This window comes from Bos indicus, chromosome 13 (genome assembly GCF_029378745.1).
Source record: "Bos indicus isolate NIAB-ARS_2022 breed Sahiwal x Tharparkar chromosome 13, NIAB-ARS_B.indTharparkar_mat_pri_1.0, whole genome shotgun sequence".
Classification (NCBI taxonomy): domain Eukaryota; kingdom Metazoa; phylum Chordata; class Mammalia; order Artiodactyla; family Bovidae; genus Bos; species Bos indicus.
The window spans coordinates 21,755,554-21,782,309 of NC_091772.1; the positions used below are offsets into that span (position 1 = coordinate 21,755,554).

At 38.6% G+C, this 26,756-nt stretch overlaps 1 protein-coding gene across 3 annotated transcripts in view; it reads left to right on the forward strand.

The window, feature by feature from the left end:
- PLXDC2 (plexin domain containing 2) overlaps positions 1 to 26,756 on the forward strand; it is a 425,380-nt gene that overhangs the window by 384,010 nt on the left and 14,614 nt on the right. For all 3 annotated transcript variants that reach the window (XM_019973017.2, XM_019973018.2, XM_070800805.1), the window contains exon 13: positions 2,270 to 2,430. In XM_019973017.2, the coding sequence (XP_019828576.1) occupies positions 2,270 to 2,430 (161 nt within the window). The remainder of the gene's footprint in view (positions 1 to 2,269; positions 2,431 to 26,756) is intronic.

Sequence of the window (26,756 nt, forward strand, 5' to 3'; positions counted from 1 at the left end):
GCTGGCTATTATAAACAGTGCTGCGATGAACATTGGGGTACACGTATCTCTTTCAATTCTGGTTTCCTCGGTGTGCAACATTTTAAATTAATCCTACTTTTCCATGAAAGGAATCTGTCGCCCTCTTTTAAAAATAAAAAAAAAAGCCAAGTGTACAAAATGCAGTAATACAAGTACTTAAGAATGAAGCCAGACTCTTAAAAGTAACAAATATTAAGGGCAAAACATAATTTATGCAGTGTCCTGAATCTGACAGTGTAATTTGCCTCAATCTGCCTCATATAAAATATAATAATGTAATAACTACATTAGTTAAGTACTTATTGTATGCTAGGTGCTTTCTTATGTATGTAATATGTATGAAATGTTTGATTTTCACAGCAACCCTATGGCATAGTTACTGTTACTGACATGGAGAGAGGGCCTAACCAAAGACTAAGCAGGCTACATTAGGAGCAGGTGTGTAGCTGCCCACCCCATGGCTGAGCAGCCAACTGTCCTAAGTGGTGAAATTGGCTTGAATTAACTACAACGTGCAGTGTGAGCCTTCTTCCTGGAAGTTACAAGCCTTCAGTAGAGTCCAGAGTTGTCAGATTCTGCCATTTGAATTATTGTCAATGTGAGAAGACATGTTCCTGATACTTCTTCCTCTACCATCTTCCCAGAATCCTCTGAAAATGAACTTTTACATAATGGATTACTCTAAATTATACATTCCGTGACTAATGAACTTCTGTTATGTTAAGGGAAAGCTTTAGGAATTTAAGCTTTATTAGCTGTGGAGTGCTGTGCAGTGCTTAGTTGCTCAGTCATGTCCCACTGTTTGCGACCCTGTGGACTGTGGCCCGCCAGTCTCCTCTCTCCATGGGGATTCTCCAGGCAAGAATACTGGGGTGGGTTGCCATGCCCTCCTGGGGATCTTCCCAACCCAGGGATCGAACCCAGGTCTCCCACATGGCAGGTAGATTCTTTACCATCTGAGCCAACAGAGAAGCCCATTAGACATGGAGAAGAATTACTGAATACGAACTATGGGTCTCATGCAAAGAATAAACAAATAATAGCAACAAAACTTGAAAGCATGGATGGGAAGAATTGGGAGTTCATATTTCTTTTCTCTATTTGGAATTTTGTTGTCTTGTATTTACCACACATTCTGATAGATAGTCATGTCTGGTTTTTTTCTACTAATAAAATTATGATAAAAGAAATAAATCAGTGCTTATTAATTGAGGTTTAATAGACCAAAAAATGTTTAAAACATAGATGCAAAAGTTGGAAATAACAAAGATGTAAATTGCTAATGAAAGGATTAGGAATCACTGTTCTAGAACTTCTATGAGTCTTAAAGAATTGTCTAATGATTCAAAAATACCCATCATATTATGTAATAAGGTACAATTTCCTGGTGCACATAATTTAAGAATATCTCCTCTAAATGCCTGAGTAGACATCAAATATTATAGAATCTTAGAACAAGAGAAGACTTTAGAGATTGGCTTTATTTGGTTGCTTGGCTTGGCTTGGCTAATTATTGCTTTCAAAATTTAATTTCTCCTTTTTCCTTACTCTCTGAAATGGATATTACAATGGAGAGCATCTTAGTAAAAATTACAGAAAATGATATTAGTCTGTGGCATAGTAGAATATTTTCATATGCTGTGTGTTCCCTTTAGATAGTGATAAACTATTTGTGGGTCATTTAGCATCCATCTGTTACACTTTTATAGAGCATTTCAGTTTAAAACAGAGTTTGAAAATAATCCTTTGAACTCATGCACAGACTTTCTCAAAATGCCTGTGTAGCCCACCAAAAGATGTTTGGTACTCTTCAGTTCACATTTTCCAAAAGAAAATGAGAGAGGAGATTTCAAAAAGTAATCAATTTTTCCATAGGTAACAGTGCCAGTGGTTTAATGAGAAAGATCAAAGTTAAATTTATTACACAGTTAATTAGAGTTTTAGATTTTCCCCAGTACTTTTAGAATAAAGGCTATTAATTTTGCCTTATTTAACAGAATAAAGACTATTGAACCATAAATTAAAACACAGTTATAAATGTGCTTTTAATCATTAAGAGTATGGGTTTTTCATTTGCCAAGCACCTAACTTCTAAAATTGGTGTTGCGGAAAAGAAAAGTCGTTCAGAAAGTTAAAAAAAAAAAAAAAATTCACTGGTACTTTATTAAGAATATGAATATCCCCCTGAGTGAAAATGCAGATCTATGAGTGCACCCATGAATGTCTGACAGCGGTGCTGTTCTTCCAGCCTCTACAGATGACAGTGCAGCCGAGAAGAAAGGAGGAGCCCTTCATGCCGGTCTCATCGTCGGGATTCTCATCCTGGTCCTCATTATAGCCGCGGCCATCCTTGTGACAGTCTATATGTATCACCACCCGACATCAGCAGCCAGCATCTTCTTTATCGAGGTAAGTGTCAAGTAGAGTACGTGAAAACCTTGCCAACTGATGAACTGTAGCCATTTGCTAACACCACCTGCATTTAATATTTAGCACATTTTCTCCACTTTGCACTTGGGAGCTGGCTGGTTTCACATACGCACGCACGCACGCACGCACGCGTGTATTGATGGATGGCTTTCATGTGCTGAGTTCAGTTACCTTATCTCAGGAGCTTTTAAAGAAATAAGCCATCTTGCCTTTTCCAGACCTAAAAGAAAATAGAAACCATATTTTTTGTCTCATTACAGCAAGTATGTGAACCAGCTGTTCTTCTGATCCTAAAAGGAATGTACCATGTGCCACAGGCTGAGGGACTTAGCTTAAATCAACTAATCGATAAATACTGAGTATTAGCTGGGTTCATAGTACACTATGATGGGCCTGCTCTTAAAATGCTTACAAAACATTTAGGAAAAATATAGATTTCCCTACAAAATAACAGTTATAACAATAAGATAATGGTATGTGCCATTGCCATTTTGTGTGAACGTGTGTGTTTTTATACATTTATCAATATATATATAAATGCATATGCATGCACACACACTCATTCAAACACAGTGAGAGCACCAAGCCAAATGAGTGTTGTGTTTGCATGTACAACATGCCAGTGCCCAAGAGCAATAGGTAGGAGGAACAGCGTTGGTGTACAAAGGGCCAGAGCCAAGCCCTGGTATCCAGGAGGCCTGAGACTGGGAAGCCTGGGGGCCACAGGATAAGGTCCATGTGACCAAGTCACCTTCTATCTCTCAGACAACTGGCTTCCTGGTCCCTCTGTGTGCATGGCTTCCATCCCAACATCATGGAGCCAATGCTCTTCAACACAACATAAATACTAGAGCAGTGAAGGAAACCTCCCTCAGAGCTTCCAACTTGAAAAGTTTAAATCTTCTCCAGCTCACCAGGTGATATACAGATAGTCACTTAGAATTTTATTCACGTGTTAAGTGAGAAATTGTGATGACCTTTAAACTACAGATTTACCTTTGGCCTCTGTACCAGTGGAAAGTGAATGCAGATCAATTAAAGAATTGTTCAGAAGTCCCCTATGGCTCTCAGCTGTCTGTGGAGTGAAGTGCAGTCTTCTCAGACCTCCTTCAAGACCTTGGCTGTTTCCATCTTGTCTGTCAGTTCGGTTTTTAATCCCATAGCTCCTCAACTTGGAATTCATGTTAGTTGCTCAGTTGTGTCCGACTCTTTGCCACCCATGGACTGTAACCCACCAGGCTCCTCTGTACATAGAACTCTCCAGGCAAGAATACTGGAGTGGGCTGCCATTCTGTTCTCTAGGGGATCTTCCAGACCCAGGGATTGAACCCGGGTCTCCTGCATCACAGGCAGATTCTTTACCATCTGAGCCGCCTTCAACATGGAGTTCAGTACCATCCAATTCACTTCATGTTCTTCTCCACACGCACCCCAAATTCTCTATGCCACCAAGACGTTGCTCCTTCTGTTCCTTCCACCGAGAAAGTCCCCTCTTACACTTCAGTCTTTGAATTCTGGATCCCAGTAGCCTTCAACACCATGTACCCTGTAAGCTTTCCTTACCATCGCTCTGCCAGGACAGCCGCACATATTCTCTCTTTCCTCTGAAATTCTATCCATAGTAATACATCTATATATTTCTCTGGTATTTACCTTTCTGTTTTGCATTAAATATATAGGTGATTTATTCCACCCTGAAGACTTCTAACTTCCTCGAGATTTCAATTAAATAACTGAAATCTCTTTCAAATAAGGGTATTCTATAAGTACTTTCTAGAAAAAAGATAAATATCCTAGGATATTTCAAACTTCCACTAAATTTTCACACACAATGTCTTCCAAAACTGGCATTCTCATTTAAAGTGATAATTTAATGACTTACTGGAGTGGGAAAGCCATTGCCTTCTCCAGGGGATCTTCCTGACCCAGGGATCAAACCCAGGTCTCCCTTATTGCAAGCAGATTCTTAACCGTCTGAGCCACTAGGGAAGCCAAAGTCGTAATAATTGTATAATGATGAGACATTGTGTTTGGTTGGAAAATTCATATTAAGTCTTGTTGATGTGCTTCCATCTTAATTCTGATGGAAGAAAGGTCATTTCCCAAGGTTATGACTGCATTGCTCCAAGGGCTGACAGGTGACAAGCTGTAAATCTTCAGTGACTGACCAGACACCAAGCTGCTGCTGTAACCCTCACGTGTTTAAGCCTTTTAGTGCCCTGTGTCCTATACTCTCATAACACAAAGGAAGAGACAGGCCGAGTGGTGGATCGCCTTCCCCAAGGTCAAAGAGCCACAGTTCTAGGAAGAATCCTCGTCTTTCCACACCTATTCCTCAGGTTCCCAGCTTCTCTTCTCTTTGCCTTTTTTCTTGCCATTGAGTCATTTGCCAATAATTCTGCCTCCATCACTGGCTCTTTGACACCCTGCCGTCCTCATGCATCTCACAGTGGCTGGTCAGCAGATGATTTTTTAAGATAATCATCATAATTGTACTATTATTAAAGCTGATCCATGTCTGCAAAATCAAAACAGAAATGCATGATGACTGCCCAGTTTTACTGACATGCCAGACCTATGAATTCAAAGATTTGAATTACTAACTAAATTAGAGCTATTGGTGCATGAAGAGATTGTGTTTATCAATATTGTCTAAATTGCTTTTCATCTTCTATATTATACTACTGTCTGCTTTTTAGGCGAATTTCATGTGCTTTTTTCCATTAAGAAAGTTGTACCTCTTCATTATTAAAAAAAAAATCTGTGGAAACATAAAAGCAAAAAGTAAAGTCATTTAGAGTCCTAATGTACAGAACTAATCACTATAACTGTGTTTTTCTGTAATTTTTACATGCATAACTTGGTGTCTGCCTACTTAGTATAATTATGATTTAACTGACATGCAAATTTATACTTTTTATTTTTGAAACATCATTCTGATGGCTGTATGCTATTCCATTCAACATTCATTCAACAGCTTTAAGTTGATTGTCCCATATGCTGTGAAGAGAGTTCAGAAACACCAAGGGCCTAACATTATTTACAATGCCTTGAAGTAAAAAGAACCTTATTTCAACCAATTCAACTGTGCATTAGTTTTCTATTGCTGCTGTAACAAATTACCATGAACCTGATAGCTTAAAACAACACACAGTCTCTTACAGTTCTGAAGGTCAGAAATCCAAACTCAGTCTCATTAGGCTAAAGTCAAAGTGTTGGCGGAACTGACTCCTTCTAGAGGCTTTAGGAAGAATCATTTCCTTACCATTTGCAATTGTTAGAGGCTGCATGCATTTCTTGGCTCCTGGCCCCTTCTTCTCATCATTCCATCTCTGCTTCTGTCATCACATCTTCTATTACTAACTCCAACCCCTACCGTCTTCTCGTCAGGCCCCTTGTGATCCCAGATAACCCCCCCAGGTCATGGGCCTTAGTTTAATCACATCTACAAAGTCTGTTTCGCCTATCTGGTGGTTGACCCGTTTTTGCAGTTAGGACATGGACATCATTGGGAGGCCCTTATTCTTCCTATCACAGATTGAATCAAATGTGAACTGCATCACACACTTCTCATTAAACTGGGATATGCCCTTGACTTTAAGACACATCCCAATGTCCATGATGTTAAAATGTGACCCAGTATGTTTCTTGTGTATTTCACCACGAAATCCAGACTGCATTAAACACTTATAAAAATTGGTTTCCATGCTAAAAAAAAGTGTATGCTGTGATGAATTTTTTTTAATTTTATTTTAATTTATTTTTTTAATACCAGAAACAGTGTATACTGGGATATAAACAAGTAACAATTTTGTGATAGTTTCAGATGAACAGTGAAGGGACTCAGCCATACATGCACATGTATCCATTCTCCGTCAAACCCTCTTCCCATCCAGGCTGGCACATAACATTGATACAATAGCTTTCTGTTGGGTATCCATTTTAAATATAGCAGTGTGTACATAACCTTCCCAAAGTCCTTAACTATCCCTTCCCCACTGGCAGCCATGAGTTTGTTTTCTAAGTCTGTGAGTCTCTTTCTGTTTTTTAAGTCAGATCATTTGTATCATTTCTTTGTAGATTCCACATATAAAGGATGTCATATGATATTTCTGTTTCCCTGACTTACTTCACTCCATATGACAATTTAATAACTTGGCCCTTAAGTGGATAGGCCACAGTTTATGCACCCATCTTGTATTCTGGTGCATTTGGGGTTCTTACCATTGTTTGCTCTTATAATTGGCCCCATGAACATGATAATGAACATGATAATGATAACAGTGAACATTTACTAAATTCACTGGTGAAAATGACTTGTATTTATTATCTCATTTAGTCCTCACAGAGAACTGTGAGGCACTAAAATGGTCTCCATGTCATAGATGAGGACCATAAGGCACAGAATTTAAGCAGCTTGCTCAGTATCATGTATTTAGTCCATGGTGGAGTCAGAGTTTCAGCCCAGGCTCTCCAGAATCATGCCCTTAACCTCTAGGCTATGCTGTCTCTCTGTGGAAAGGGGCTTGCTTCACACGCTGTATGTAGCCATGTAGGAAGATGTGTGCATGCGTGCTAAGTTGCTTAGTCATGTCTGACTCTTTGCAACCCTATGGACTGTAGCCCACCAGGCTCCTCTGTCCATGGGATTCTCCAAGTTAGATTACTGAAATGGGTTGACATGCCCTCCTCCAGGGGATCTTCCCAATTTAGGGTTCAAACCCATGTGTCTTATGTCTCCTGCCTTGACAGGCAGGCTCTTTACCATTAGCACCAGTAGAGAAGCCCAGGAAGATGTGTATCTAAGGACATACATTATGTTCCTAGAACAGATGCCCCGAAGTGTGATCTCATGAAAGAAAGAAACATCTTAAAGGCACTTAACAAATACTGCCAAAATCATTGCCCAAAGGTGTACCCCGCTTTATGTAGCTGTCCTTGCTATTGTCTTGTTTTAGTGAAGATAATAATGACAGTAGCTATTATCTTTGTATTATGTGGATGCAAACACTCTTCCTCATATGTTACCTGGACTTTAGCTTTTAAACTTTTTCTTATAGAAAGAAAATGGGATGAAACAAGGATTAAATTCTAAAAATTCATTGTTACATGGAATGCTCAGTGAATGTGACTCAAGTGATTAAAATCAAGAGAAAAGTAGTTGAGAATGAGGAAGTCTTGATGGTAAACCAAATCATGACTTCATATATTGTGTAATTAAATAATAATTGAGCTGACTATTTACACCTCGTGTCTTAGAGGATCGGGGCTAAGAGTTCCATTCTCCTGAGACAGTCACTCTTTACTCATTTGGCAGAATAGTCTATTTTTCATAAACTTATCTTCTATATTTCTCTGTCATCCTCTTCAGGTCTTAAACTGAGCATTTTCTTTTGATTTTTTCTAGATGGCTTTCATTTGCATTGACCTATCTGGCTTCTCTCAGTAATTTTCAAACAGATACTTGAGTTTGACTAAAACCTATCTCATTATACATGAATGAATAACATGCTTAAAAGTCCTTTTTGGAAATCGGGTTCATTATATTGAAATAAAATAGCAAAGAACAAATATTCAAATAAGCACATGTTCCTTAATTTTTAATAGATTTTCATGAAGCTGCTATTTCTTTGGAAGAATTAAAATGCCTTGGGTTCTACATGAAATTTAATGTTTGCTGAACATTTCTAGGCATAGATTCTGTGGTTTTATAATACAGAATGAATATGGGTTATAGACATAAATGTTTGCCCACTGTTAAATACTATCATATATCACTATTGAAAATGCCCCTCTATTCCTAAATACTTTAACCTACTCCAGTATTCTTGCCTGGAAAGTTCCATGGATAGAGGAGCATGGCAGGCTGCAGTCCCTGGGGTCACAAGGAGTCAGACACTACTGAGCACGCACATGCACACTGTTCCTGAAAGCTAAGTGGCCAGTGTCCTTTCTCCCCTCCACCATTTTTGGAGGCAACTCCAGTGCAGAGACAGAAACACAGCATGGTGAAACAGTTCACTTGGGGCATGTGACAGCCAGTTTCAGAGCCAAGACTTGAACTCGGGACTAATCTGGCCTGTGGGCTGTGCTGCTATAGCACCCACATAACCACAGGCTCCTGAGCAGTTTGTCATTCAAGGAATTCCTCACCCCAAGAAATATTTGTGAATAACAAGGACCCATGGAGAGTGAGATGAAAGAAAGACAGGCAGCTGTGGCCCTTAACTTTTCCTGGCAATCAGGAGTGCTGCCAGGAAAGAAACCAGAGGAAAGGAGCTAGGCAAGGATTCAAGAGGCTGCTGCTGGGGAGAAAAAAAGTGTTTACTAAAAGTTTGGCATCTTGCTTTACAGCTGCCTAGTGAATAGCACTTGGAAGACAAGAAGACATGATTCATTGACTAACCTGTGTAGTAAATAGAGAATTCATTTCATAGACCCATGGATCTTTTTTTATCTTGAAGTCACATTTCTTTTTTTTTCATAACTGAGTGTTGCCCTTAAGGCATTCTTTAGTAAACTCCAGGAAAAAGTAGGTTCTTGAAAGAAAATATTTATTTTTATTTCTTAGAGGAGGCAAAAGGGGGCATTCACTTTTGATGAACTACTGTGAAGAAAAGATGAGGCAAAATCCAGCTTAAATGGTTTGACACTCTCCTTAAAGAAGTTGTTTTATTAGATGGCAACTTTCCAGAAATATAGCCATGTGAAAAAAGGTGAAAATCATTTGCATTTTTTAAAAAGACACTTTTTGTGTATCTGTCTAAAATGCTGGAATTTTATTCATGTCCATCACTGAATGTTTCTGAGACATCAGTTTAAGTTTATGGTGATTCTTTTATTTATGCAGTTACCAAAATAAGATCTCTTTATAATCTTTCATTTACTTTTCTGGATAACATGTATATGTGTGTGTGTGTGTGTATATGTATATGCTAAGTTGCATCAGTCATGTCAAACTCCTTGCAACACTATGGACTGTAGCTCACCAGGATTCCCTGTCCATGAAATTCTCCAGGCAAGACTATAGTGTTTTTAAATTAATAAAATATTTTCTTCATCAGGAAGAATTATTAAAAATAGTGAATAAAATATTTAATATCTCACTGAATTCTCTGCTCTAATTGCTTCTTAATTACCATGTGCTGTGCTTAGTCACTCAGTCATGTCAAACTCTTTGTGACCCCAGGGACTGTAGCCCACCAGGCTCCTCTAGCCATGGGGATTCTCCAGGCAAGAATACTGGAGTGGGTTGCCATGCCCTCTTCCAGGGCATCTTCCCAACCCAGGGATCAAACCCAGGTCTCCCACATTGCAGGCAGATTCTTTATCATCTGAGCCACCAGGGAAGCCCCTTAATTACCATACCATAACTCATTATTTTTAATGGTGCATAAAGCCATGAAATAAATTTTATATATATTCATATTATATTTTTATCATACATATTTATATGTATATATATTTTTTATGGGGCTTCTCGGGTTGTACATTGGTAAAGAATCTGTCTGCCAGTGCAGGAGAAGCAAGAGGTGTGAGTTTGATCCCTGGGTTGGGAAGATCACCTGGAGGAGGAAATGGAGAAAATTCCATGGACAGAGGAACTTGACGGGCTCTGGGGTCACAAAGAGTCGGACACAACTGAAGGACCAAGCGCACACACACATATAATTTACACTTGTGTATGAAATTCCACAGGGAGATCCTTAAAAGATGAAAGAATCAAGTGAATAAATAAATAAAAACCCACAGAACTACAGTCTACTTGGGTGTCTTTAAACCTGAATTATGTTGCTTTAAGAACACGATATATGTTTTAAGTATTCCAAGTCTTTCTTTCTGTTAGCTCTTTAAAAGAAGGTTGCTCTACTTATAATACCAACGGTTGAATAATTTCTTCTTTTTGACTTTAGTATCTGACTTTTGTTAAATAATTTCTTCTTTTTGACTTTAGTGTCTGACTTTGGTTAAAATAAATACTTAAGTCTATTTATAGAGACAGAGACTATAAACTTTAATTTAGCAATGATAATTGGGTTGAAATCATAATAAATTAAACTATAGATTATTTTTCCACCAATTCAAAATAGTGTGATTTTTAGGACAGCATTATAAAACAACTAAACTAAATAATTTATCGTGAATTATGCTTTTGAACTGTGGTGTTGGAGAAGACTCTTGAGAGTCCCTTGGACTATAAGGAGATCAAACCAGTCCATCCTAAAGGAAATCAACCCTGAATATTCATTGAAAGAACTGTTGCTGAAGCTGAAGTTTCGATATTTTGGCTCCCTGCTGTGAAGAGCGGACTCATTGGAAAAGACCCTGATGCTGAGAAAGATTGAAGGCAGAAGGAAAAGAGGATGACAGAGGATGAGATGGTTGGATGGCATCACTGACTCAATGAACATGAGTTTGAGCAAGCTCCAGGAGATGGCGAAGGACAGGGAAGCCTGGCATGCTGCAGTCCATGGGGGTCGCAAAGAGTTGGACACAACTGAGCGACTGAACAAAAACAACAATGCTTTGGATGGAAAGACACATAATAAATTCATTCCTGTTGTTGTTTAGCCACTAAATCATGTTCAATTCGTTACCACTGACCTACCAGGGAAGCCCAATAAATTCATTAGGATAATGAAATATTAGGAGAAATATTGGACTGGGTATGTCTTAATGGGTATGTCTTAACAAACAACATAATTGGATTAGAATTTGTTTAGAAAGAGAGATATATAAAAAATAGGCCATATGAACTAAAAACCACTGAACATGTTGAGCAAAGTCAAAAGAAAACCAAACTGATAAATATATTGATAGCAACAAATCCAAATGTAAAAGAAATGAAATTATTGGGGAGAAAGCTATAATAACAGAAAGTCATAGACAAAGCTATGGTTTTTCCAGTCGTCATGTACAGATGTGAGAGTTGGACCATAAAGAAGGTTGAGTGCCCAAGAAATGATGCTTTTGAATTGTGGTGCTGGAGAAGACTTGTTGAGAGTCCCTTGTACAGGAAGGAGATCAAACCAGTCAATCCTAAAGGAAATCAGTCCTGAATATTCATTGAAAGGAATGAAGCTGAAGCTGAAGCTCCAATACTTTGGCTACCTGATGTGAAGAGCCAACTCATTAGAAGAGACCCTGATGCTGGGAAAGACTGAGGACAGGAGGAGAAGGGGGCAACAGAGAATGAGATGATTGGATGGCATCATCAACTCAATGCACATGAGTTTGAGCACACTCCAGGAGATAGTGAAGGACAGGGAAGCCTGGTGTGCTGCAGTTCATGGGGTGGCAAAGAGTTGAACACAACTAAATAACAACATCAAAATACAAGAAGATATAAAAATTTCAGGAGTACAGAAGAGGAAAAGTAGAATATATTTTTTAAAAACTAAGTAATTATCATGGTTTTGGATTTAAATTTTTATTTACCAACTGTAAAAGCTATTTAGGAGAATATATTTAGTGTAATTGGGAAACAGTATATATCTGTTTTTTAAATGAAATGATTTATGGTATTTCAGTGGAAGAATAACCAGAGGTTATGAGATTTGAAATTATTTTCTATTAACTCTGGTTAATAGGTGGAATTAACTGATCAGATCTTTCAGGGGACTGTCTTTAAAACAAAATCAGAATGACTTCCCTCACTGTATTATTTTATTTTGCTTCTTAGTGAACTTTAATAAATATATGGTAGCCCCAGGGGATAGAACATCTGTCTCATTCATTGTTTTTATCCCCAGGACAAGCACAATGCTTAGTAAATACTTGCTGAATAAATGCGTGCATATGTGCTCAGTCGTGTACAACTCTTTGAGACCCCATGGTCTGTAGTCTGCCAGACTCCTCTGTCCATGGAATTTCCCAGACAAGAATACTGGAGTGGGTTGCCATTTCCTTCTCCAGGTGTGAGAAATATGCTCACCAGCTTCAAACCAAGGAATGGAATCCGAGGCCCAAAGCACAGCAGAAGTGATACTTTGAATGATGGTCTTGCAGGATGAGGTATCTCATGGACAAGTACACCCCTGAAGTTACAGCAAGCTCTTTTATTCCCTACCACACAGATCCCTCCCCAGTTCCTCACTGGCTACGTACTATGGGGTTAAAATCTTCCCAGATGTCATCGTCTAGGTCTCATAGGGTATTCTTTCTACTCCCTTCCCATACGAAGTCCACATTTCTCAACAAGGACTTTAGTTTATCCCTTCCCAAACATCCTGTTAGCTTAGGGACCCTCCAGGTATAAGCTGTTAGACAACACTAACTTGCCAATAATTTTCCAAGAAAAAATGGCTGACTCTGAGTGGAAAACCATTGGTTGATAATTTTCCACACAAGGCCAGCTACCTCATCCTGAAAATGGACCACTTCAAGTTCCATTTCTTACTAGGGGAGCTTCCTGGTCCAGGGATCAAAGCTACATCTCCTGTCTCCTGCAGTGACAGGTGGATTCATAAGTAGTCTCATCTAAAATAATCCAAGTGGAATGTCAATAACAGAATCATAAAATGATAGAAAGTTAGAGACAACAGGAAATTTAAGGAAAAATCAAATGCAGTGGTCCCAACTCTTGCATTACATGTCTCACCTGAAGAGAAATTAAAACTTCATTTCCCTGAATAAACTTTTGTGTGCTTGGAACTATAAGTAACTCTTGAAATTGCAACATTGGTGTTATAAGACTTGATGCATTTGGACATTTTTAATGCAAATCTTATCGGAATATTTTAGTTGAATCTTTCACTGTAAGTTTTAAATGCATAAAATTAATGTTGATTTAAAATATTGCCCTTTCAGGACTTCCCTGTTGGCCAGTGGCTAAGACTCTGAGCTCCCAATGCAAGGGGCCCAGGTTTGACCTCTGATCAGGGAACTAGATCCCACTTGCCATAACTAAGATCTGATGCAGACAAAATATTTTTTTTTAATTTTTAAAAATAAATAAAAATATTGCCCTTTTAAAAAATCATTGGTACATATGTAACAGTTATAAGGCTAATTGGAGCTTATAGGCTCATAGTAAGTAGAGAACCAGTGTTTGTCCATTTTCTCACTTTATAGATGAGAATGTGAATAATAAGAGATGGGAAGTGATTTGCCTGAGACCTTAGTGTTTGACAGTAATGGAAGCAGGAACCAGCTAAGTGCAGTAAGTAGAAAGAGATCAGTGCAAAGCAGACAGACCTTGCAAAAATTCTAGCTTTTAATTTACTAACTTTGTGACTTTTGGTCAATTCCTTAACTTCTCTGTGTAATGCAACCAGGAATTAAAAGCACATTTGCTGCCTCCCAAGGTGCCTTCATCAGCATTGTGTTAAAAGCACTATTTTTAAAAAGATAATCATTAGTTTTAGCCAAAAATTGGTATTTAGCCAAAAATGCCAAAATTTATTGGAGGTATTTATCTTTTTTCCCATTGGGCTTCCCTGGTAGCTCAACTGGTAAAGAATCCACCAGTTCAATTCTGGTTCAAGGATACCCTGGTTCAATTCCTGGGTTGGGAAGATCCCCTGGAGAAGCGAACGGCTACCCACTCCAATATTCTTGCCTGGAGAATTCCATGGACAGAGGAGCCTGGCAGACTACAGTCATGGGATCACAAAGTCAGACATGACTGAGCAACTTTCACTTCACCTCATTTATCTTTTTCCCATTGCTTCCTTCTTGTATATATTGGAGGGGTTCATTTGTTTCCCATACTCAACCCTCCTTTCTTAAGCAAACACTAGTGAGTTATCCAAATGAGAAGAGGCAGGAAAAAAAGTGATTTAGAATGATGTAAATAATTCACAAACCAGGTTCTCAACCCCTGGGTTTAATACCACTGATTATGCAATAAAAGTCATTTTTATAGGTTCTAATCGGTCTGTCTTAGACATCTTGATTTTTTTATTTCTTTCTTTCATTTTAAAAACATTGTGAATGTTGGAGTTACTTCCAGAACTGTAACCTGGCTCACATAATATCATTAGAGTGGTTATCATTACTTCTTTATCACAGGATGAATGTCTTGCGCTTTCAACTAAGCTTTTGTAGAAATTACATGAGTCTTTGTAAAGGATAGAAATGAACATCACTGGAGGCTCTAAGTAAGGAATCATTAAACACTGATATTAGTCAGTTACAACGTTGTATGAAAATAGCTATAAATGCATCTGTAATACCCCTTCCAATGATCTTTAATAGCAGATATGCTTAACATTTTTTTCCTTCCATCCTAATGCTATATTGTTCCCCTTCTTAGGATTTTAATTACTTTTTTATTTTTTAAAATTGAAGTACAGTCGAAGGACAGGCTTCGCAGGTGACTCAGTGGTAAAGAATACGCCTGCCAATGTAGCAGAGTTGAGTTTGATCTGTGGATCAGAAAGATCCACTGGAGAAGGAAATGACAACCCATTCCAGTATTCTTGCCTGGAGAATCCCATGGACAGAGGAAACTGGTGGGCTGCAGTTCATAGAGTCACAAAAGAGTTGGATACCTCTTGACTAAACAACAACAAAGCTGATGTACAGCATTGTATTAATTTCAATGGTACAACACAGTGATTCACTTTTTTATAGATAGGATCATAATTGTTTATTTCAATTTCTGAATTGACTTGAAAAGAGATAGTATGTATCCAAAATTCCAAAATAAATAGGACAAGTTTCTCAAATTTAAAAAAGACATATATTATATATATTGGAGAAGGCAATGGCACCCCACTCCAGTACTGTTGCCTGGAAAATCCCACCGATGGAGGACCCTGGTAGGCTGCAGTCCATGGGGTCGAGAAGAGTCAGACATGACTGAGCGACTTCACTTTCACTTTTCACTTTCATGCATTGGAGAAGGAAATGGCAACCCACTCCAGTGTTCTTGCCTGGAGAATCCCAGGGACGGGGGAGCCTGGTGGGCTGCCGTCTATGGGGTCGCACAGAGTCAGACACGACTGAAGCGACTTAGCAGCAGCAGCACGAGCATATTATATATATATATATATATATTTTTTTTTTTTTCTGTAGTACCTTAAATAGATAAAAAGTTTGCCATCTGCCATTTAGAGTTTTTCTAAACCTTTTCATCTTATGTAAACATATACAAATTAAACACGTCATGAGATACCAGTCAAATACTATAGATCTCTTTTTGTCCTGGCTTGGTTGATAAGCATTACTCTAAATTGTCATTATAAATAGGGTTCACCCCTGGATTTGATGGAATAAGCAGGGGTCCCCAACCTCCAGGATCTAATGCCTGATGATCTGAAGTGGAGCTGATGCAATCATAACAGAAATAAAGTACACAGGAAATGTAATGCTCTTGAATCATCCCGAAGCCACTCCTCCACCCCAGTCTGTGGAAAAATTGTCTTCCATGAAACCAGCCTCTGGAGCCAAAATGGCTGGGGTCCACTGGCCCACAAACCAGTCAGTTGGGTTGTTTCCTGATTAAATGTGGATTAAAACATGCAATCCCTTTAGGACAGAAGATAGTTCACCATTTACCATCCCTAAGGTCATGGCTAATTAGAGTTTAACTTGCTGCTTTTCTTTGACTTCACTGACCTCACTGACCTCACCCCACAGTGATGCTCCAGATACAAGTTACTTTATGAGAACAGCCTCTCGGGGACCGCAGCCAGTCCTGTCGTTGTTCAGAACAGCACTAACTCACATTCAACTTTTATTAGAACATTTATGACCAAAGTAGCTTTATCTCGTCTTTTAACCAAGTCACTAGGTGCCCGTGAGCTGGCTTGTTTCCACACTCACTGCAAATTGCTTTTCCTCAGAGTAAATTGCCTAACAGCAAATTACTACTGTTTTAGTAGACAACAACCACTCGTGGCAGTTTGGTTCAAAAATTAAGAGATACTGCCGGCTACATTATCAATATGGTATTATGAGCTAAGACTAAGGAGGACTGGAATCTTCACAACTTATATCATGGAAAATCAATCCAAACTGAAGCTCCTACTTGTGAAATGCAATCTGGTAGATGCTGTTAATATCACAGAGGTGTAACTCCTAGTTTATATCTATTGTCTGATATAGTTGTTAATAGTTCTCCCACTCCCTCTCAAAGTGTCCTAATTTGGACAATGTCATGTGGTCATCCTCTGTATAATCACATTTGCCAGCTTATTATATAGGTGAAATTGTAGAACATAAAAACTTGAATGACCAAATAGCCACATAGGAATTTAATAATAATACAAGGAACATTAAAGGTTTATTCAATGCTGAATAGTGCAGTCAATTCAGTTCCGTTTAGATCAGTAACTCAGTCGTGTCCAATTCTTTGCAACCCCATGGACTGCAGCATGCCAGGCCTCTCTGTCCATCACCAACTCCCCGAGTTTGCTCAAACTCATGTCCACTGAGTCGATGATGCCATCCAACCATCTCATCCCCTCTTGTCCCCTTCTCCTTCTGCCTTCAATCTTTACCTGTATCAGGGTCTTTTCCAATGAGTCAGTTCTTCATATCAGGTGGCCAAAGTATTGGAGTTTCAGCTTCAACATCAGTCCTTCCAAAGAATATTCAGAACTGATTTCCTTTAGGATGGACGGGTTAGATCTCCTTGCAGTCCAGGGGACTCTCAAGAGTCTTCTCTAACACCACAGTTCAAAAGCATCAATTCTTTGGCTCTCAGCTTTCTTTATAGTCCAACTCTCACATCCATACATGACTACTGGAAAAACCATAGCTTTGACTAGACAGACCTTTGTTGGCAAAATAATGTCTCTCCTTTTTAATATGCTGTCTAGGTTGGTCATAGTTTTTCTTCCAAGGAGCAAGCGTCTTTTAATTTCATGGCTGCAGTCACCATCTGCAGTGATTTTGGAGCCCCAAAAAATAAAGTCTGTCACTGTTTCCACTGTTTCCCTATCTATCTGCCTGAAGTGATGGGACCAGATGCCATGAGCTTAATTTTCTGAATGATGAGCTTTTTTTTTTTTTTTTTTTTTTTATGCTAGAACTCTTTGTTTTAAAAAAATTTTTTTTCTATTTTTATTTTTTTTTTTTTTATTTTTTAAACTTTACATAATTGTGAGCTTTAAGCCAACTTTTTCACTCTCCTCTTTCACTTTCATCAAGAGGCTCTTTAGTTCTTCTTCACTTTCTCCCATAAGGGTGGTGTTATCTGCCTATCTGAGATTATTGATATTTTTCCCGGCAATCTTGATTCCAGCTTGTGCTTCCTCCAGCCCAGCATTTCTCATGATGTACTCTGCATATAAGTTAAATAAGCAGGGTGACAATATACAGCTTTAACGTACTCCTTTTCCTATTTGGAACCAGTCTGTTGTTCCATGTCCAGTTCTAACTGTAGCTTTCTGACCTGCATACAGGTTTCTCAAGAGGCAGGTCAAGTGGTCTGGTGTTTCCATCTCGTTAAGAAGTTTCCACAGTTTGTGGTAATCCACACAGTCAAAGGTTTTGGCATAGTCAGTAAAGCAGAAATAGATGTTTTTCTGGAACTCTCTTGCTTTTTCAGTGATCCAACGGATATTGGCAATTTGATCTCTGGTTCCTCTGCCTTTTCTAAAACCAGCTTGAACATCAGGAAGTTCACGGTTCACATACTGTTGAAGCCTGGCTTGGAGAATTTTGAGCATTACCTTGCCAGCATGTGAGATGAGTGCAATTGTGCGATGGTTTGAGCATTCTTGGGCAAAATAGTGCAGTCAAGGACTGAAAAATTCTTAGGAAAGAGAGACAGAGATTAATTTAATCAGGGGGAGTTTCATTAAAGAGACAGTATTTGAGCAGAGTCTCAAATGAGTGCCAGGCTGTGGAGGAGGAGATGGCATTCACATGCAAGTAGGGTCTGTTATGATTTTACAAAAATGTTAAATCAAGGAAGGTTCAGATTGGTTGGTTTATTCAACTGTATATTGGTATCTATGGTAAGTACTGGGAGTAGCTTTAATGCAGATGGAGATTACATGTGACAGATTTTGAAGAACTAACTACAAAATCTGGGCTTCAGTCTACAGGCAGTCAAAATCAGTGATGTAATAAAGAAGTAGAAATTGAAAAGGCATTAGGAAAATGGGCTGGAGACAGCTGGAGAAGAGAGAAAGGACCCACACAGGAGAGCTGGAAGGCTGTATTTGTAGTTCATGTGTGACATGAGAACTGGGAGCTGAAGTAGGGTATTAATAGAAGGAATGGAATGAAGCTAATTCAAGAGCCATGTGAAGGCAGAAGACAGAATTCAGCCATTTTCACCTGCTTAATACTTTGTATCTGAAAGTGCCTTCAGTTAATTTTCTTTGGTTCTCAGTGAGATCCGTAAATGTAGTCATTGTTGTACAGAGAAGGTAACTTGAAGAAGTTAAGCAATTTCTAAAACTCCTAGAGCTAATTCATGGTAATGGTAGAGAGGGTGTCCTGATTCTTTGCGTTGAAAGTGTGGGATGAAGAAGAAAGAAGCAAAGATAATTCCAAAGTACAAAATCTGAGAAACAGGGACATAAAATTTTCTGGTTATTAGAATTAGAAACATCAGAAGACAAAGTTAGCTTAGGAAAGAAAGTGAGAGGGGTGGATTTTAAGCATGTTTGTTTTGAGCTGATGGTCAAATCACAGTTGGGCCTCTTCAAAAAAGCAACTGAAGGGAAGGAATGGATTAAGATAAAGCAGTCAGGTGAGAAAATATGAAAGTTACAACAGTGAGAATTGAACTCCAAGAGAATAAAGAATGCCACTGGGAAGAGGGATCAGAGAGTTCATGGCTCTCTTAGGACATCTTAACATTTAGCATTTAGAAACCAGCAAAGGAGACAGTTGATTAAAAAAAAAAAAGAAAACAAAAGGAAAAACCCAAATGCAAGAATATATGCCATCTTAGAGAACCAACAACAGGGAGAATATCAGAAATGAAGAGTACCCATCATTATAAACAGCTCTAGAGACGCCAAAGAATTTGAAGCAATAAAAGGTACTAACTTGACAAAGAGATTGTCATCTGTGAGGATGCAATTTCAAGGGAAGGTGGGGACATCAGATTTAAGGGGCGAAAATAATTGTATAATGTGAAGGCAGAGGATTCAGTCAGACATTCAAGAGAGATTTAGTAATGAGGCCCCCCCCCCAAAGAAAATCAAGTAAAGGCGGTTCTTTGTTTTTCTGATGTTGAGTGTAGGCATAAGGTAAAGAAAAAAAAAATGAACTTTTTTTTTTTAAGGTGCACAGGATTGAGTAGGAAATGCAATTAGCTATGCCATGGAGAGAGACTATCATTTTATTTCAGACAAGAAGAAAGGATCAGTGGATATGAAGTCTTTAGTGAAGAACAAGGGGAAGGGTTAGCATCTTAGTGGCTTAATCTTCTCAATAAAAATGGTGATGAAATACATGATTGAGAGAGAATTGGAACTGGATGGAGTTTGGGTGCATCATACGGATTTAACAAGAGAAGAATGAACTTATCACTGAGTTCACAATTGAAAGAGTGTGATTCTGATCTCAGGTGGCCTCAGCCTGCAGCAGCTTGAAGCAGGGTTTCGGATCCTGGCCAGAGAGTGAGGTCAGGCCACAGCAGTAAGAGCGGTGAATCATAGCCACTAGACCAGTGATCAGTGACAAGGCCCTGGCCCTTCATTGTTGCAGAAAAGAATTCCCACAAAGATAGTGAAATAAGTAAAGTGTTTATTAGGAGGAAAAGAGGAGTGTGGAGAGACACACAGGGTGACTCAGAAATAGAGTCACGCCCCGGTGGCAGTTTGGATCACTTATGGGGGCATTTCTTCCAGGTTTCCTTTGGCCAGTCATTTCTATTTGCCTGATTCTGAATCTGTATTTCATTTATCTTAGGATCCGCCCATGTGCACATCTCTTAGCAAGATGGATTCCAACAAAGAGGCCTATGGGTAGATTGACATCACTCCCCTTTTGACCTCCAAGGAGCTTTCTAATCAAGAAGGTCTCCTTGACTTTGAGAATGAGAAATATGTGGTCTCTTATCTTTTATCTGGGCAGGGCTCAGCCTCTCCAGTTATCCTGTTTTATGGCGTTTCTGTCCATAGGAAATGAACTCTATCTGCTTAGTCTGGGGCCCATCTATCTCCTGCCTTAATCCTTTAGGGCTGGCTTAGCCTGAATATGTGACTTTTTTCTGCAGTAGTGTCACTGCTTAGAGTCTGGAATAGGAAAATGTAGAGGATGAGAATTTAAGATACAGCGGGAAGAACTTAATCTAAAGGAATTAGAGGTAGTGCAGTGCAGGGAGATGGCCAGGCCTTGGAAATGGCTGTTTTGAGATGAGACACGATGAGCAATATAGAAGAGACAGAAGTGGATATTTTCAAAGTGATCGGGGAGGAATTCTGAGGAAGAGAATGTTGAAGTTTTTAAAGTTGTTGGAGGGGATAAAGTAGAAGAGAAAAAACAAAGCACACAAAACCAGAGGCTGAGGTTTTCTAAAGACCTGGAATGAGTTCAGCCAGTAGCCTCCAGGCTGCACTGAGAGTTTCATTCTGTCCTTTGCCTTCATGTTCAATCTGCTCATAAAAGCATCTCTGATGACTCAAATCCAAAGGAATGCCTCTTTCCTCCAAACTCATAAAATTTACTTTCAAATACTTTTAGCACATACTTGATTTTATACTGAGTAATCAAATCTCTTGTCTGTATGTTTTTAGCTTTAAGTGAATTCAATCTTTTGTATGCAAATCCCTTATTTTCCCTAAATATACTTTAAATGCCTTGAGTTAGTGTTGTGTTTTACATATAGGTGCTTAAATAACAATTTTATTGGCTGACTGAATGCACTTATACCCACATGAATGCACTAATAGTCACTATCAACCAGTCATTCTTATTTGGGGCAACAAAATGCCCAATAATGGGTTGATGTCAAAAGAGAAAAGAAGACTCTGGATGCTAGTATCTCACAAGGCATAACTTGGAGAAGAAGATCTATGCAAATCGATATGAGTCTCTTTGTGCCTTATACTTTGCTAGACGTGGTGGATCAATGTGGAACCAAGGACAGGGCTTTGAGCACAGTCACCCCCAGGTTCAGGTCATAAGTGGGGAGGGGAGGGATTGTCTACAGAGAATGGCAAACCAAAATAAGCTAAGATTTTTCTTATCACTGTGTGTTTGAAATTCTAAATTGTGTTAAAAACTTTTGCTGATCTAAGGTCTAAAGAGTTGATTCAGTCACTGTTGAGTTTTGCTAACACAGTATATATGTAAAGTTCAACTCAGCACCTGTTTTTGTTTTTTTTGTTTTTTTTTACTTTTCCTTTAGTGAATATTGTCTTCTACATGAAAGTTAATTCAGAGAACCCCCAGTTGCATGCTTGGCACCTGACAACAGGCTCAGTTGTATGCATTCATTTAGAGGATGAATGAATTCTTATGAATCATGACTCCATAAAAGTCTAGTCTTTTTATGTGTTCAGAATCAACAGGTCTCCAACCCACCAGTACTTCAAGCATCTGTGTTAAAACAATAGATTCAAAATAAAGAATGACACCATTGTGTTTGTGAAGACAAAAAAAAAAGAACTTGAGTCACGTCAGTTCTATTTTTACAAAGTGCAAATCATTCTCTGAACCTGGTACTCACCCATTTAGCAATATTCCCTCATGTGTCTTTTCCACCTTTTTTCAAAAATACATTGTCATTCTATTTTACCATTTGTGCAGTAATATTTGTTTTGTATTTTTATTTGTTTTTTGCTGATGTGATTACATCTATGAAGTTCAAAACAGGAAGGTTTTCACTGTCTTCTTCTTTTCCGGTCATTATTATTATTCATTTCCTTTTCCAATTATGACTGAAAATAACATCTTGCAGAAGAGACAGATGTTACGTATGAAAGAGATCTACTCCAGATGTCAGATCTACTCCAGATTTTCAGTACACACTGCTATGGCTAGTTCAGGGTTGAACAGATATGACGTTGACCTGAAGGACAGATACGTACGGTGCATGTATGCAACCACATAAGCGATAACCATGTGAGCTAAACTGTGATAAGACATGTAGCTAAAATATCAGGAAATGTCTGTGACAACATAGCAAGATGAAAAGTAACTTCTAATCTGTAGGTGGAAATCCAGAAAGCTTTCTGGGAAATAATATGAAATGGATAGTGTTTACATAAGTAAAAATGATGAAGTAAGTGGCATTCCAGGTAAGGGGAGCCACAGGCAAAGGCTCAGAAGTAGGAGAGCATGTGATATAGACATGGAAAGTGGTTCTCAACCCTTACTGTGCATCTGACTGACCCAGAGAACTTAAAAAAAAAAAAAAAAATCCACTGCCTGAGCCCCAGTGATAGATTCTAAATCAGTTGGCCAAGGTGGGCTTTGACTTCAATAATTTTTTTTAATTTCCCCAAGTGAAATTCCCTGAGATCCAGTGGGCTATATTTAAAAAAAAAAAAAAAAAAAAAAAGGACATTGTTTGAAATGTATGTTTGCAAGATTTTTCTTCCCATATTACAAAATTTCTTTCCCTAATTTAGCAGCCAATAATCACTTAATTTTCATTTTATTTTGTTTCTTAATTTTTTATTTTATATTGAAGTATAGTTGATTAACAATGTTGTATTAGTTTTATGTATACAACAAAGTGATTCAGTTATGCATGTATCTGTTCTTTCTCAAATTCTTTTCCCATTTAGCTTATTAGAGAATATTGAGCAGAGTTCCCTGTGCTATACAGTAGGTCCTTGCCAGTTATCTTTTTTTTAATTTTATTTTTGGCTGTGCTGGGTGTTCACTGCTGCATATAGGCTTCTCTAGTTGTGGCAAGCAGGGGCTACTCTCTAGCTGCAGTGCATGGGTTCAGCAGTTGTGGCGCATGGGTTTAGGTGCCCCTAGTCTTGCCTGGAGAATCCCAGGGACGGTGGAGCCTGGTGGGCTGCTGTCTATTGGGTCGCACAGAGTCGGACATGACTGAAGCGACTTAGCAGCAGCAGCAATAGCAGCAGCAGGCATGTGGAATCTTCCCAGACCAGGGATCAAAACCGTGCCCCTGCATTGGTAGGTGGATTCTTAACCACTGGACCACCAGGGAAGTCCTAACCTATTTTAAATATATTAGTGTGTACATGTCAGTCCCAAACTCCCAATCTATTCCCTCCTTTTAAAAACTTTTTATTTTATATTGGAATGTAGCCAGTTAACAGTGTTGTGATAATTTCAGGTGGACAGCAAAAGGACTCAGCCATACACGTATATGTATCCATTCTCCCCCAAATTTCCCTCCCATCCAGGCTGCCACATAACATTGAGCAGAGTTCCCTGTGCTATATAGTAAGTCCTTGTTGGTTATCCATTTTAAATAAAGCAGTGTGTACTTATCAATCCCAAACTCCCTATCTATCTATCCCCCCTTTAAGGGTACTTTATCTTTTAGAAAATCATGTGAGTATTATGATAGTTTTGTTATTCCCAGTAAATAACCATTCTTCATATGCTTTGGGACAATTTTCATTTGGGGTATGTATTAACTATGGTTATAGTAATTAATTCTTCAGGATTTATCCATAACACAGTTCTAAAATGAAGGGAACAGACCACTGGGAATATATAATTTTCGGTTGGAAAAGAGGCAACTGCAGGATAGTAAAACAACTTTCACGTGAGGAAAAGCAACTAAAATAGGATGAGTAGAGACTGTGCAAAAAAACCCCAAAACACCCAGGCTTTGTTTCACACAAGAGTTATTGCTTAGAATTCTTGGTCACACCAGAAGCCAGACAAATCCATTTGAGTTCTCTTTTTAAGAAAAAAGTAACCTCCAATTTTTGAAGCAAAGAGACACAGCCACAAATAGGAGTCATTTACTTTAATTAGATTGCAAGTTTGACTGTCCAGGGCCCACAGATATTATATTGTGTTTTCCTGTGAATTTAGGGTTGCCAAATCAAATACATGACACTTAGATAAATTTGAATTTCAAATAAACAATGAATAATTTTTAGTATGAGTATGTGCCATGAAGTATAGTTTAAAAATATTACTCATTGTTTATCTGCCATTCAAATTTAACTGATGGCCTATAGATGCATTTGCTAAAACTGGCAGCCCAGATTTATAAGTGAATATAACCTGTGTTGAACTAATATGCAACACAAAATAAGGAGATGAGAGAAATGATTCCCTTCCTGTGGACAGTCAAACGTGATCAAAGCTAAATGTGAAAAGGCTGACTCAGTCATACTGGAGTTTCCATGAAGGTATGCGGAGATCCAAGTAAAGTCAGAGTTCAATATTTTTCTTCCACTCACTTTTAAAGAATGCTGATTGCAGAGAGCATAGCGAATCATTGTCCTTGCAATTCCCAACGTGCTGTGGACCAGCAACATCAGCATCACCTGGGACCTTGTTAGAAATGCAGAGTCCCAGACCTCGCCCAGGTCTGCCGAATCAGAATCTGCATTTTAGCAAGATGCCTTGTGATTGTCTGCAAGGTGAGAAATGGAGATCTAGTTCGATAGTTTCCCAGACCATGCTCAGGCACAGGATCCCCCAGGGCTCAGGAAGTGTGTAAGCAGGGCTTCGTCCATTATAATGAAGAGAGACCTTTACTCTGAGTGATCCTGTCTGGGCTTCAGGTAAAATTTCATTGGAACAAATGGTCTATGGTTTAATTTTTTTTTAATTAAAAAAGAAAAAATTCTTAGAAAAAAATTATCTAGTTCATTTCCTTTTCCAAATGGGGAAACTAACAAAACACTCGACTGTGCCTGAGTCCTGTGCTGGGAAGTGACAGGACCAAGATGCTGTCCACGCCTCAAAATCTCAGCCTCCTTCCACTACTCCCTGTTTACTAAAGAAAGCACAAAATCTCAGAACAACTGCTTGTCAAGCACCATCAAACACCACAGGTGTCTTCTAGCTAGGCCTGGAAGTTCAGAATTAGCCTCTTGTCTTTCACACTCACGTCTAGTAACTGCTTTTCAAGGGTTCATCTAACGCATAAAAAGCACTCTCTGCTTTGCTCTCTGAGCTTGAAGACAAGTCTCCAGCTGCAGTTTTGTGTACACTGCTAACGGAGGGTACCCTGCAGGTTTGTTTGTGGATATTTCAGCTAATTATCTCGCCGCAGACCATTGAGACAGATCTGAATGACTGTTCAGTTAATAGTTCTGAAGGAGTAATTAGGAAGAATACCTGCCTGCATGGCCCACCCCATTGCAGACATATCAGCATGAACATTTACTTCTGAATGTGATGAATCGCATAAATAATTCTCAGAAATGAAATTAGAGAGCACCCATGCATTACACACAGTCATGTTTTAAGCCATGACATCCTGCATCTCTGTAATGAATTAACAGTACAGTCTGGTTTGAATTTTTCAATTTTCAGCATACATCCTGCTCTGTTAACAAGTGACCCTGTGGCCCCCATCAGTTTCTGTAATAATTCGAATTAGCCATTCTAAAAAGAACACAGACTGGGACGTGTTTAAACCTCAAGAAAGAAGTATTAAATGCTGGGTTGTGACCCATCCATCATATTTCGTGGCAGAGCCAGACATGATGCCCAAGTTTCTAGATCCCATTTGTCTACTGGATAGATGCCTCATGGTATCTACCAAGCTTAAAGATAAGGTTGGTAGTCACCAACCTTACAGATTGTTCTATGAGAACTAAACATTGAATCGTGAAAGTCAGAGAACTGACCCCTTGTTTTCATTTGTAAGGAAATTCTCTGAGCAACTGCAGATTGATCTAGGAAAACAACTTCAGTTAGGACTAATTTATATAGTCCTAACTAATTATATAGATTTCAGTTTAGGGATCCTAAAAGTTAGTGGAGGAAGGTAGGAGGGACAACGATCAGAAGAACCATGACCCTGAGAAGTTTTTAAGTAACTTTTCTCCCCAGTGTTCAGTTATCTCAGGCAAGCAGGTATAAGGATCCTACAATTTTAGAGGACAGATCCCCAAATATCATTGTACAGATAAGGAAACAAAAGCCCAGAGAAATCAAGTGATTTATTTAGGATCATTTAACTGATTTGTGATATGTGGAAGCATTCTAGAAAGGAAGCAGGATTTTGATAAACTTATTACTCTGTGGCATTTTTAGGGTTAAAATTGAGATATCAAAAACTGGTAAAAGAATGTAAAATCAGACCAAGTGCATGACAATTGCTAGATTTCATTGCATGAAATCAGACCAGTTGCATGACAATTTCTAGATTTCATTGTAAGTTTTGACATAGTATTATGGGAAATGCCCTCTCTTTGCATCTAGTCAAAAACTGTAGAAGTAAGTATAAATCTTTCCGTTTTGTACATATAAAATAGGAGTCTTGAATAATT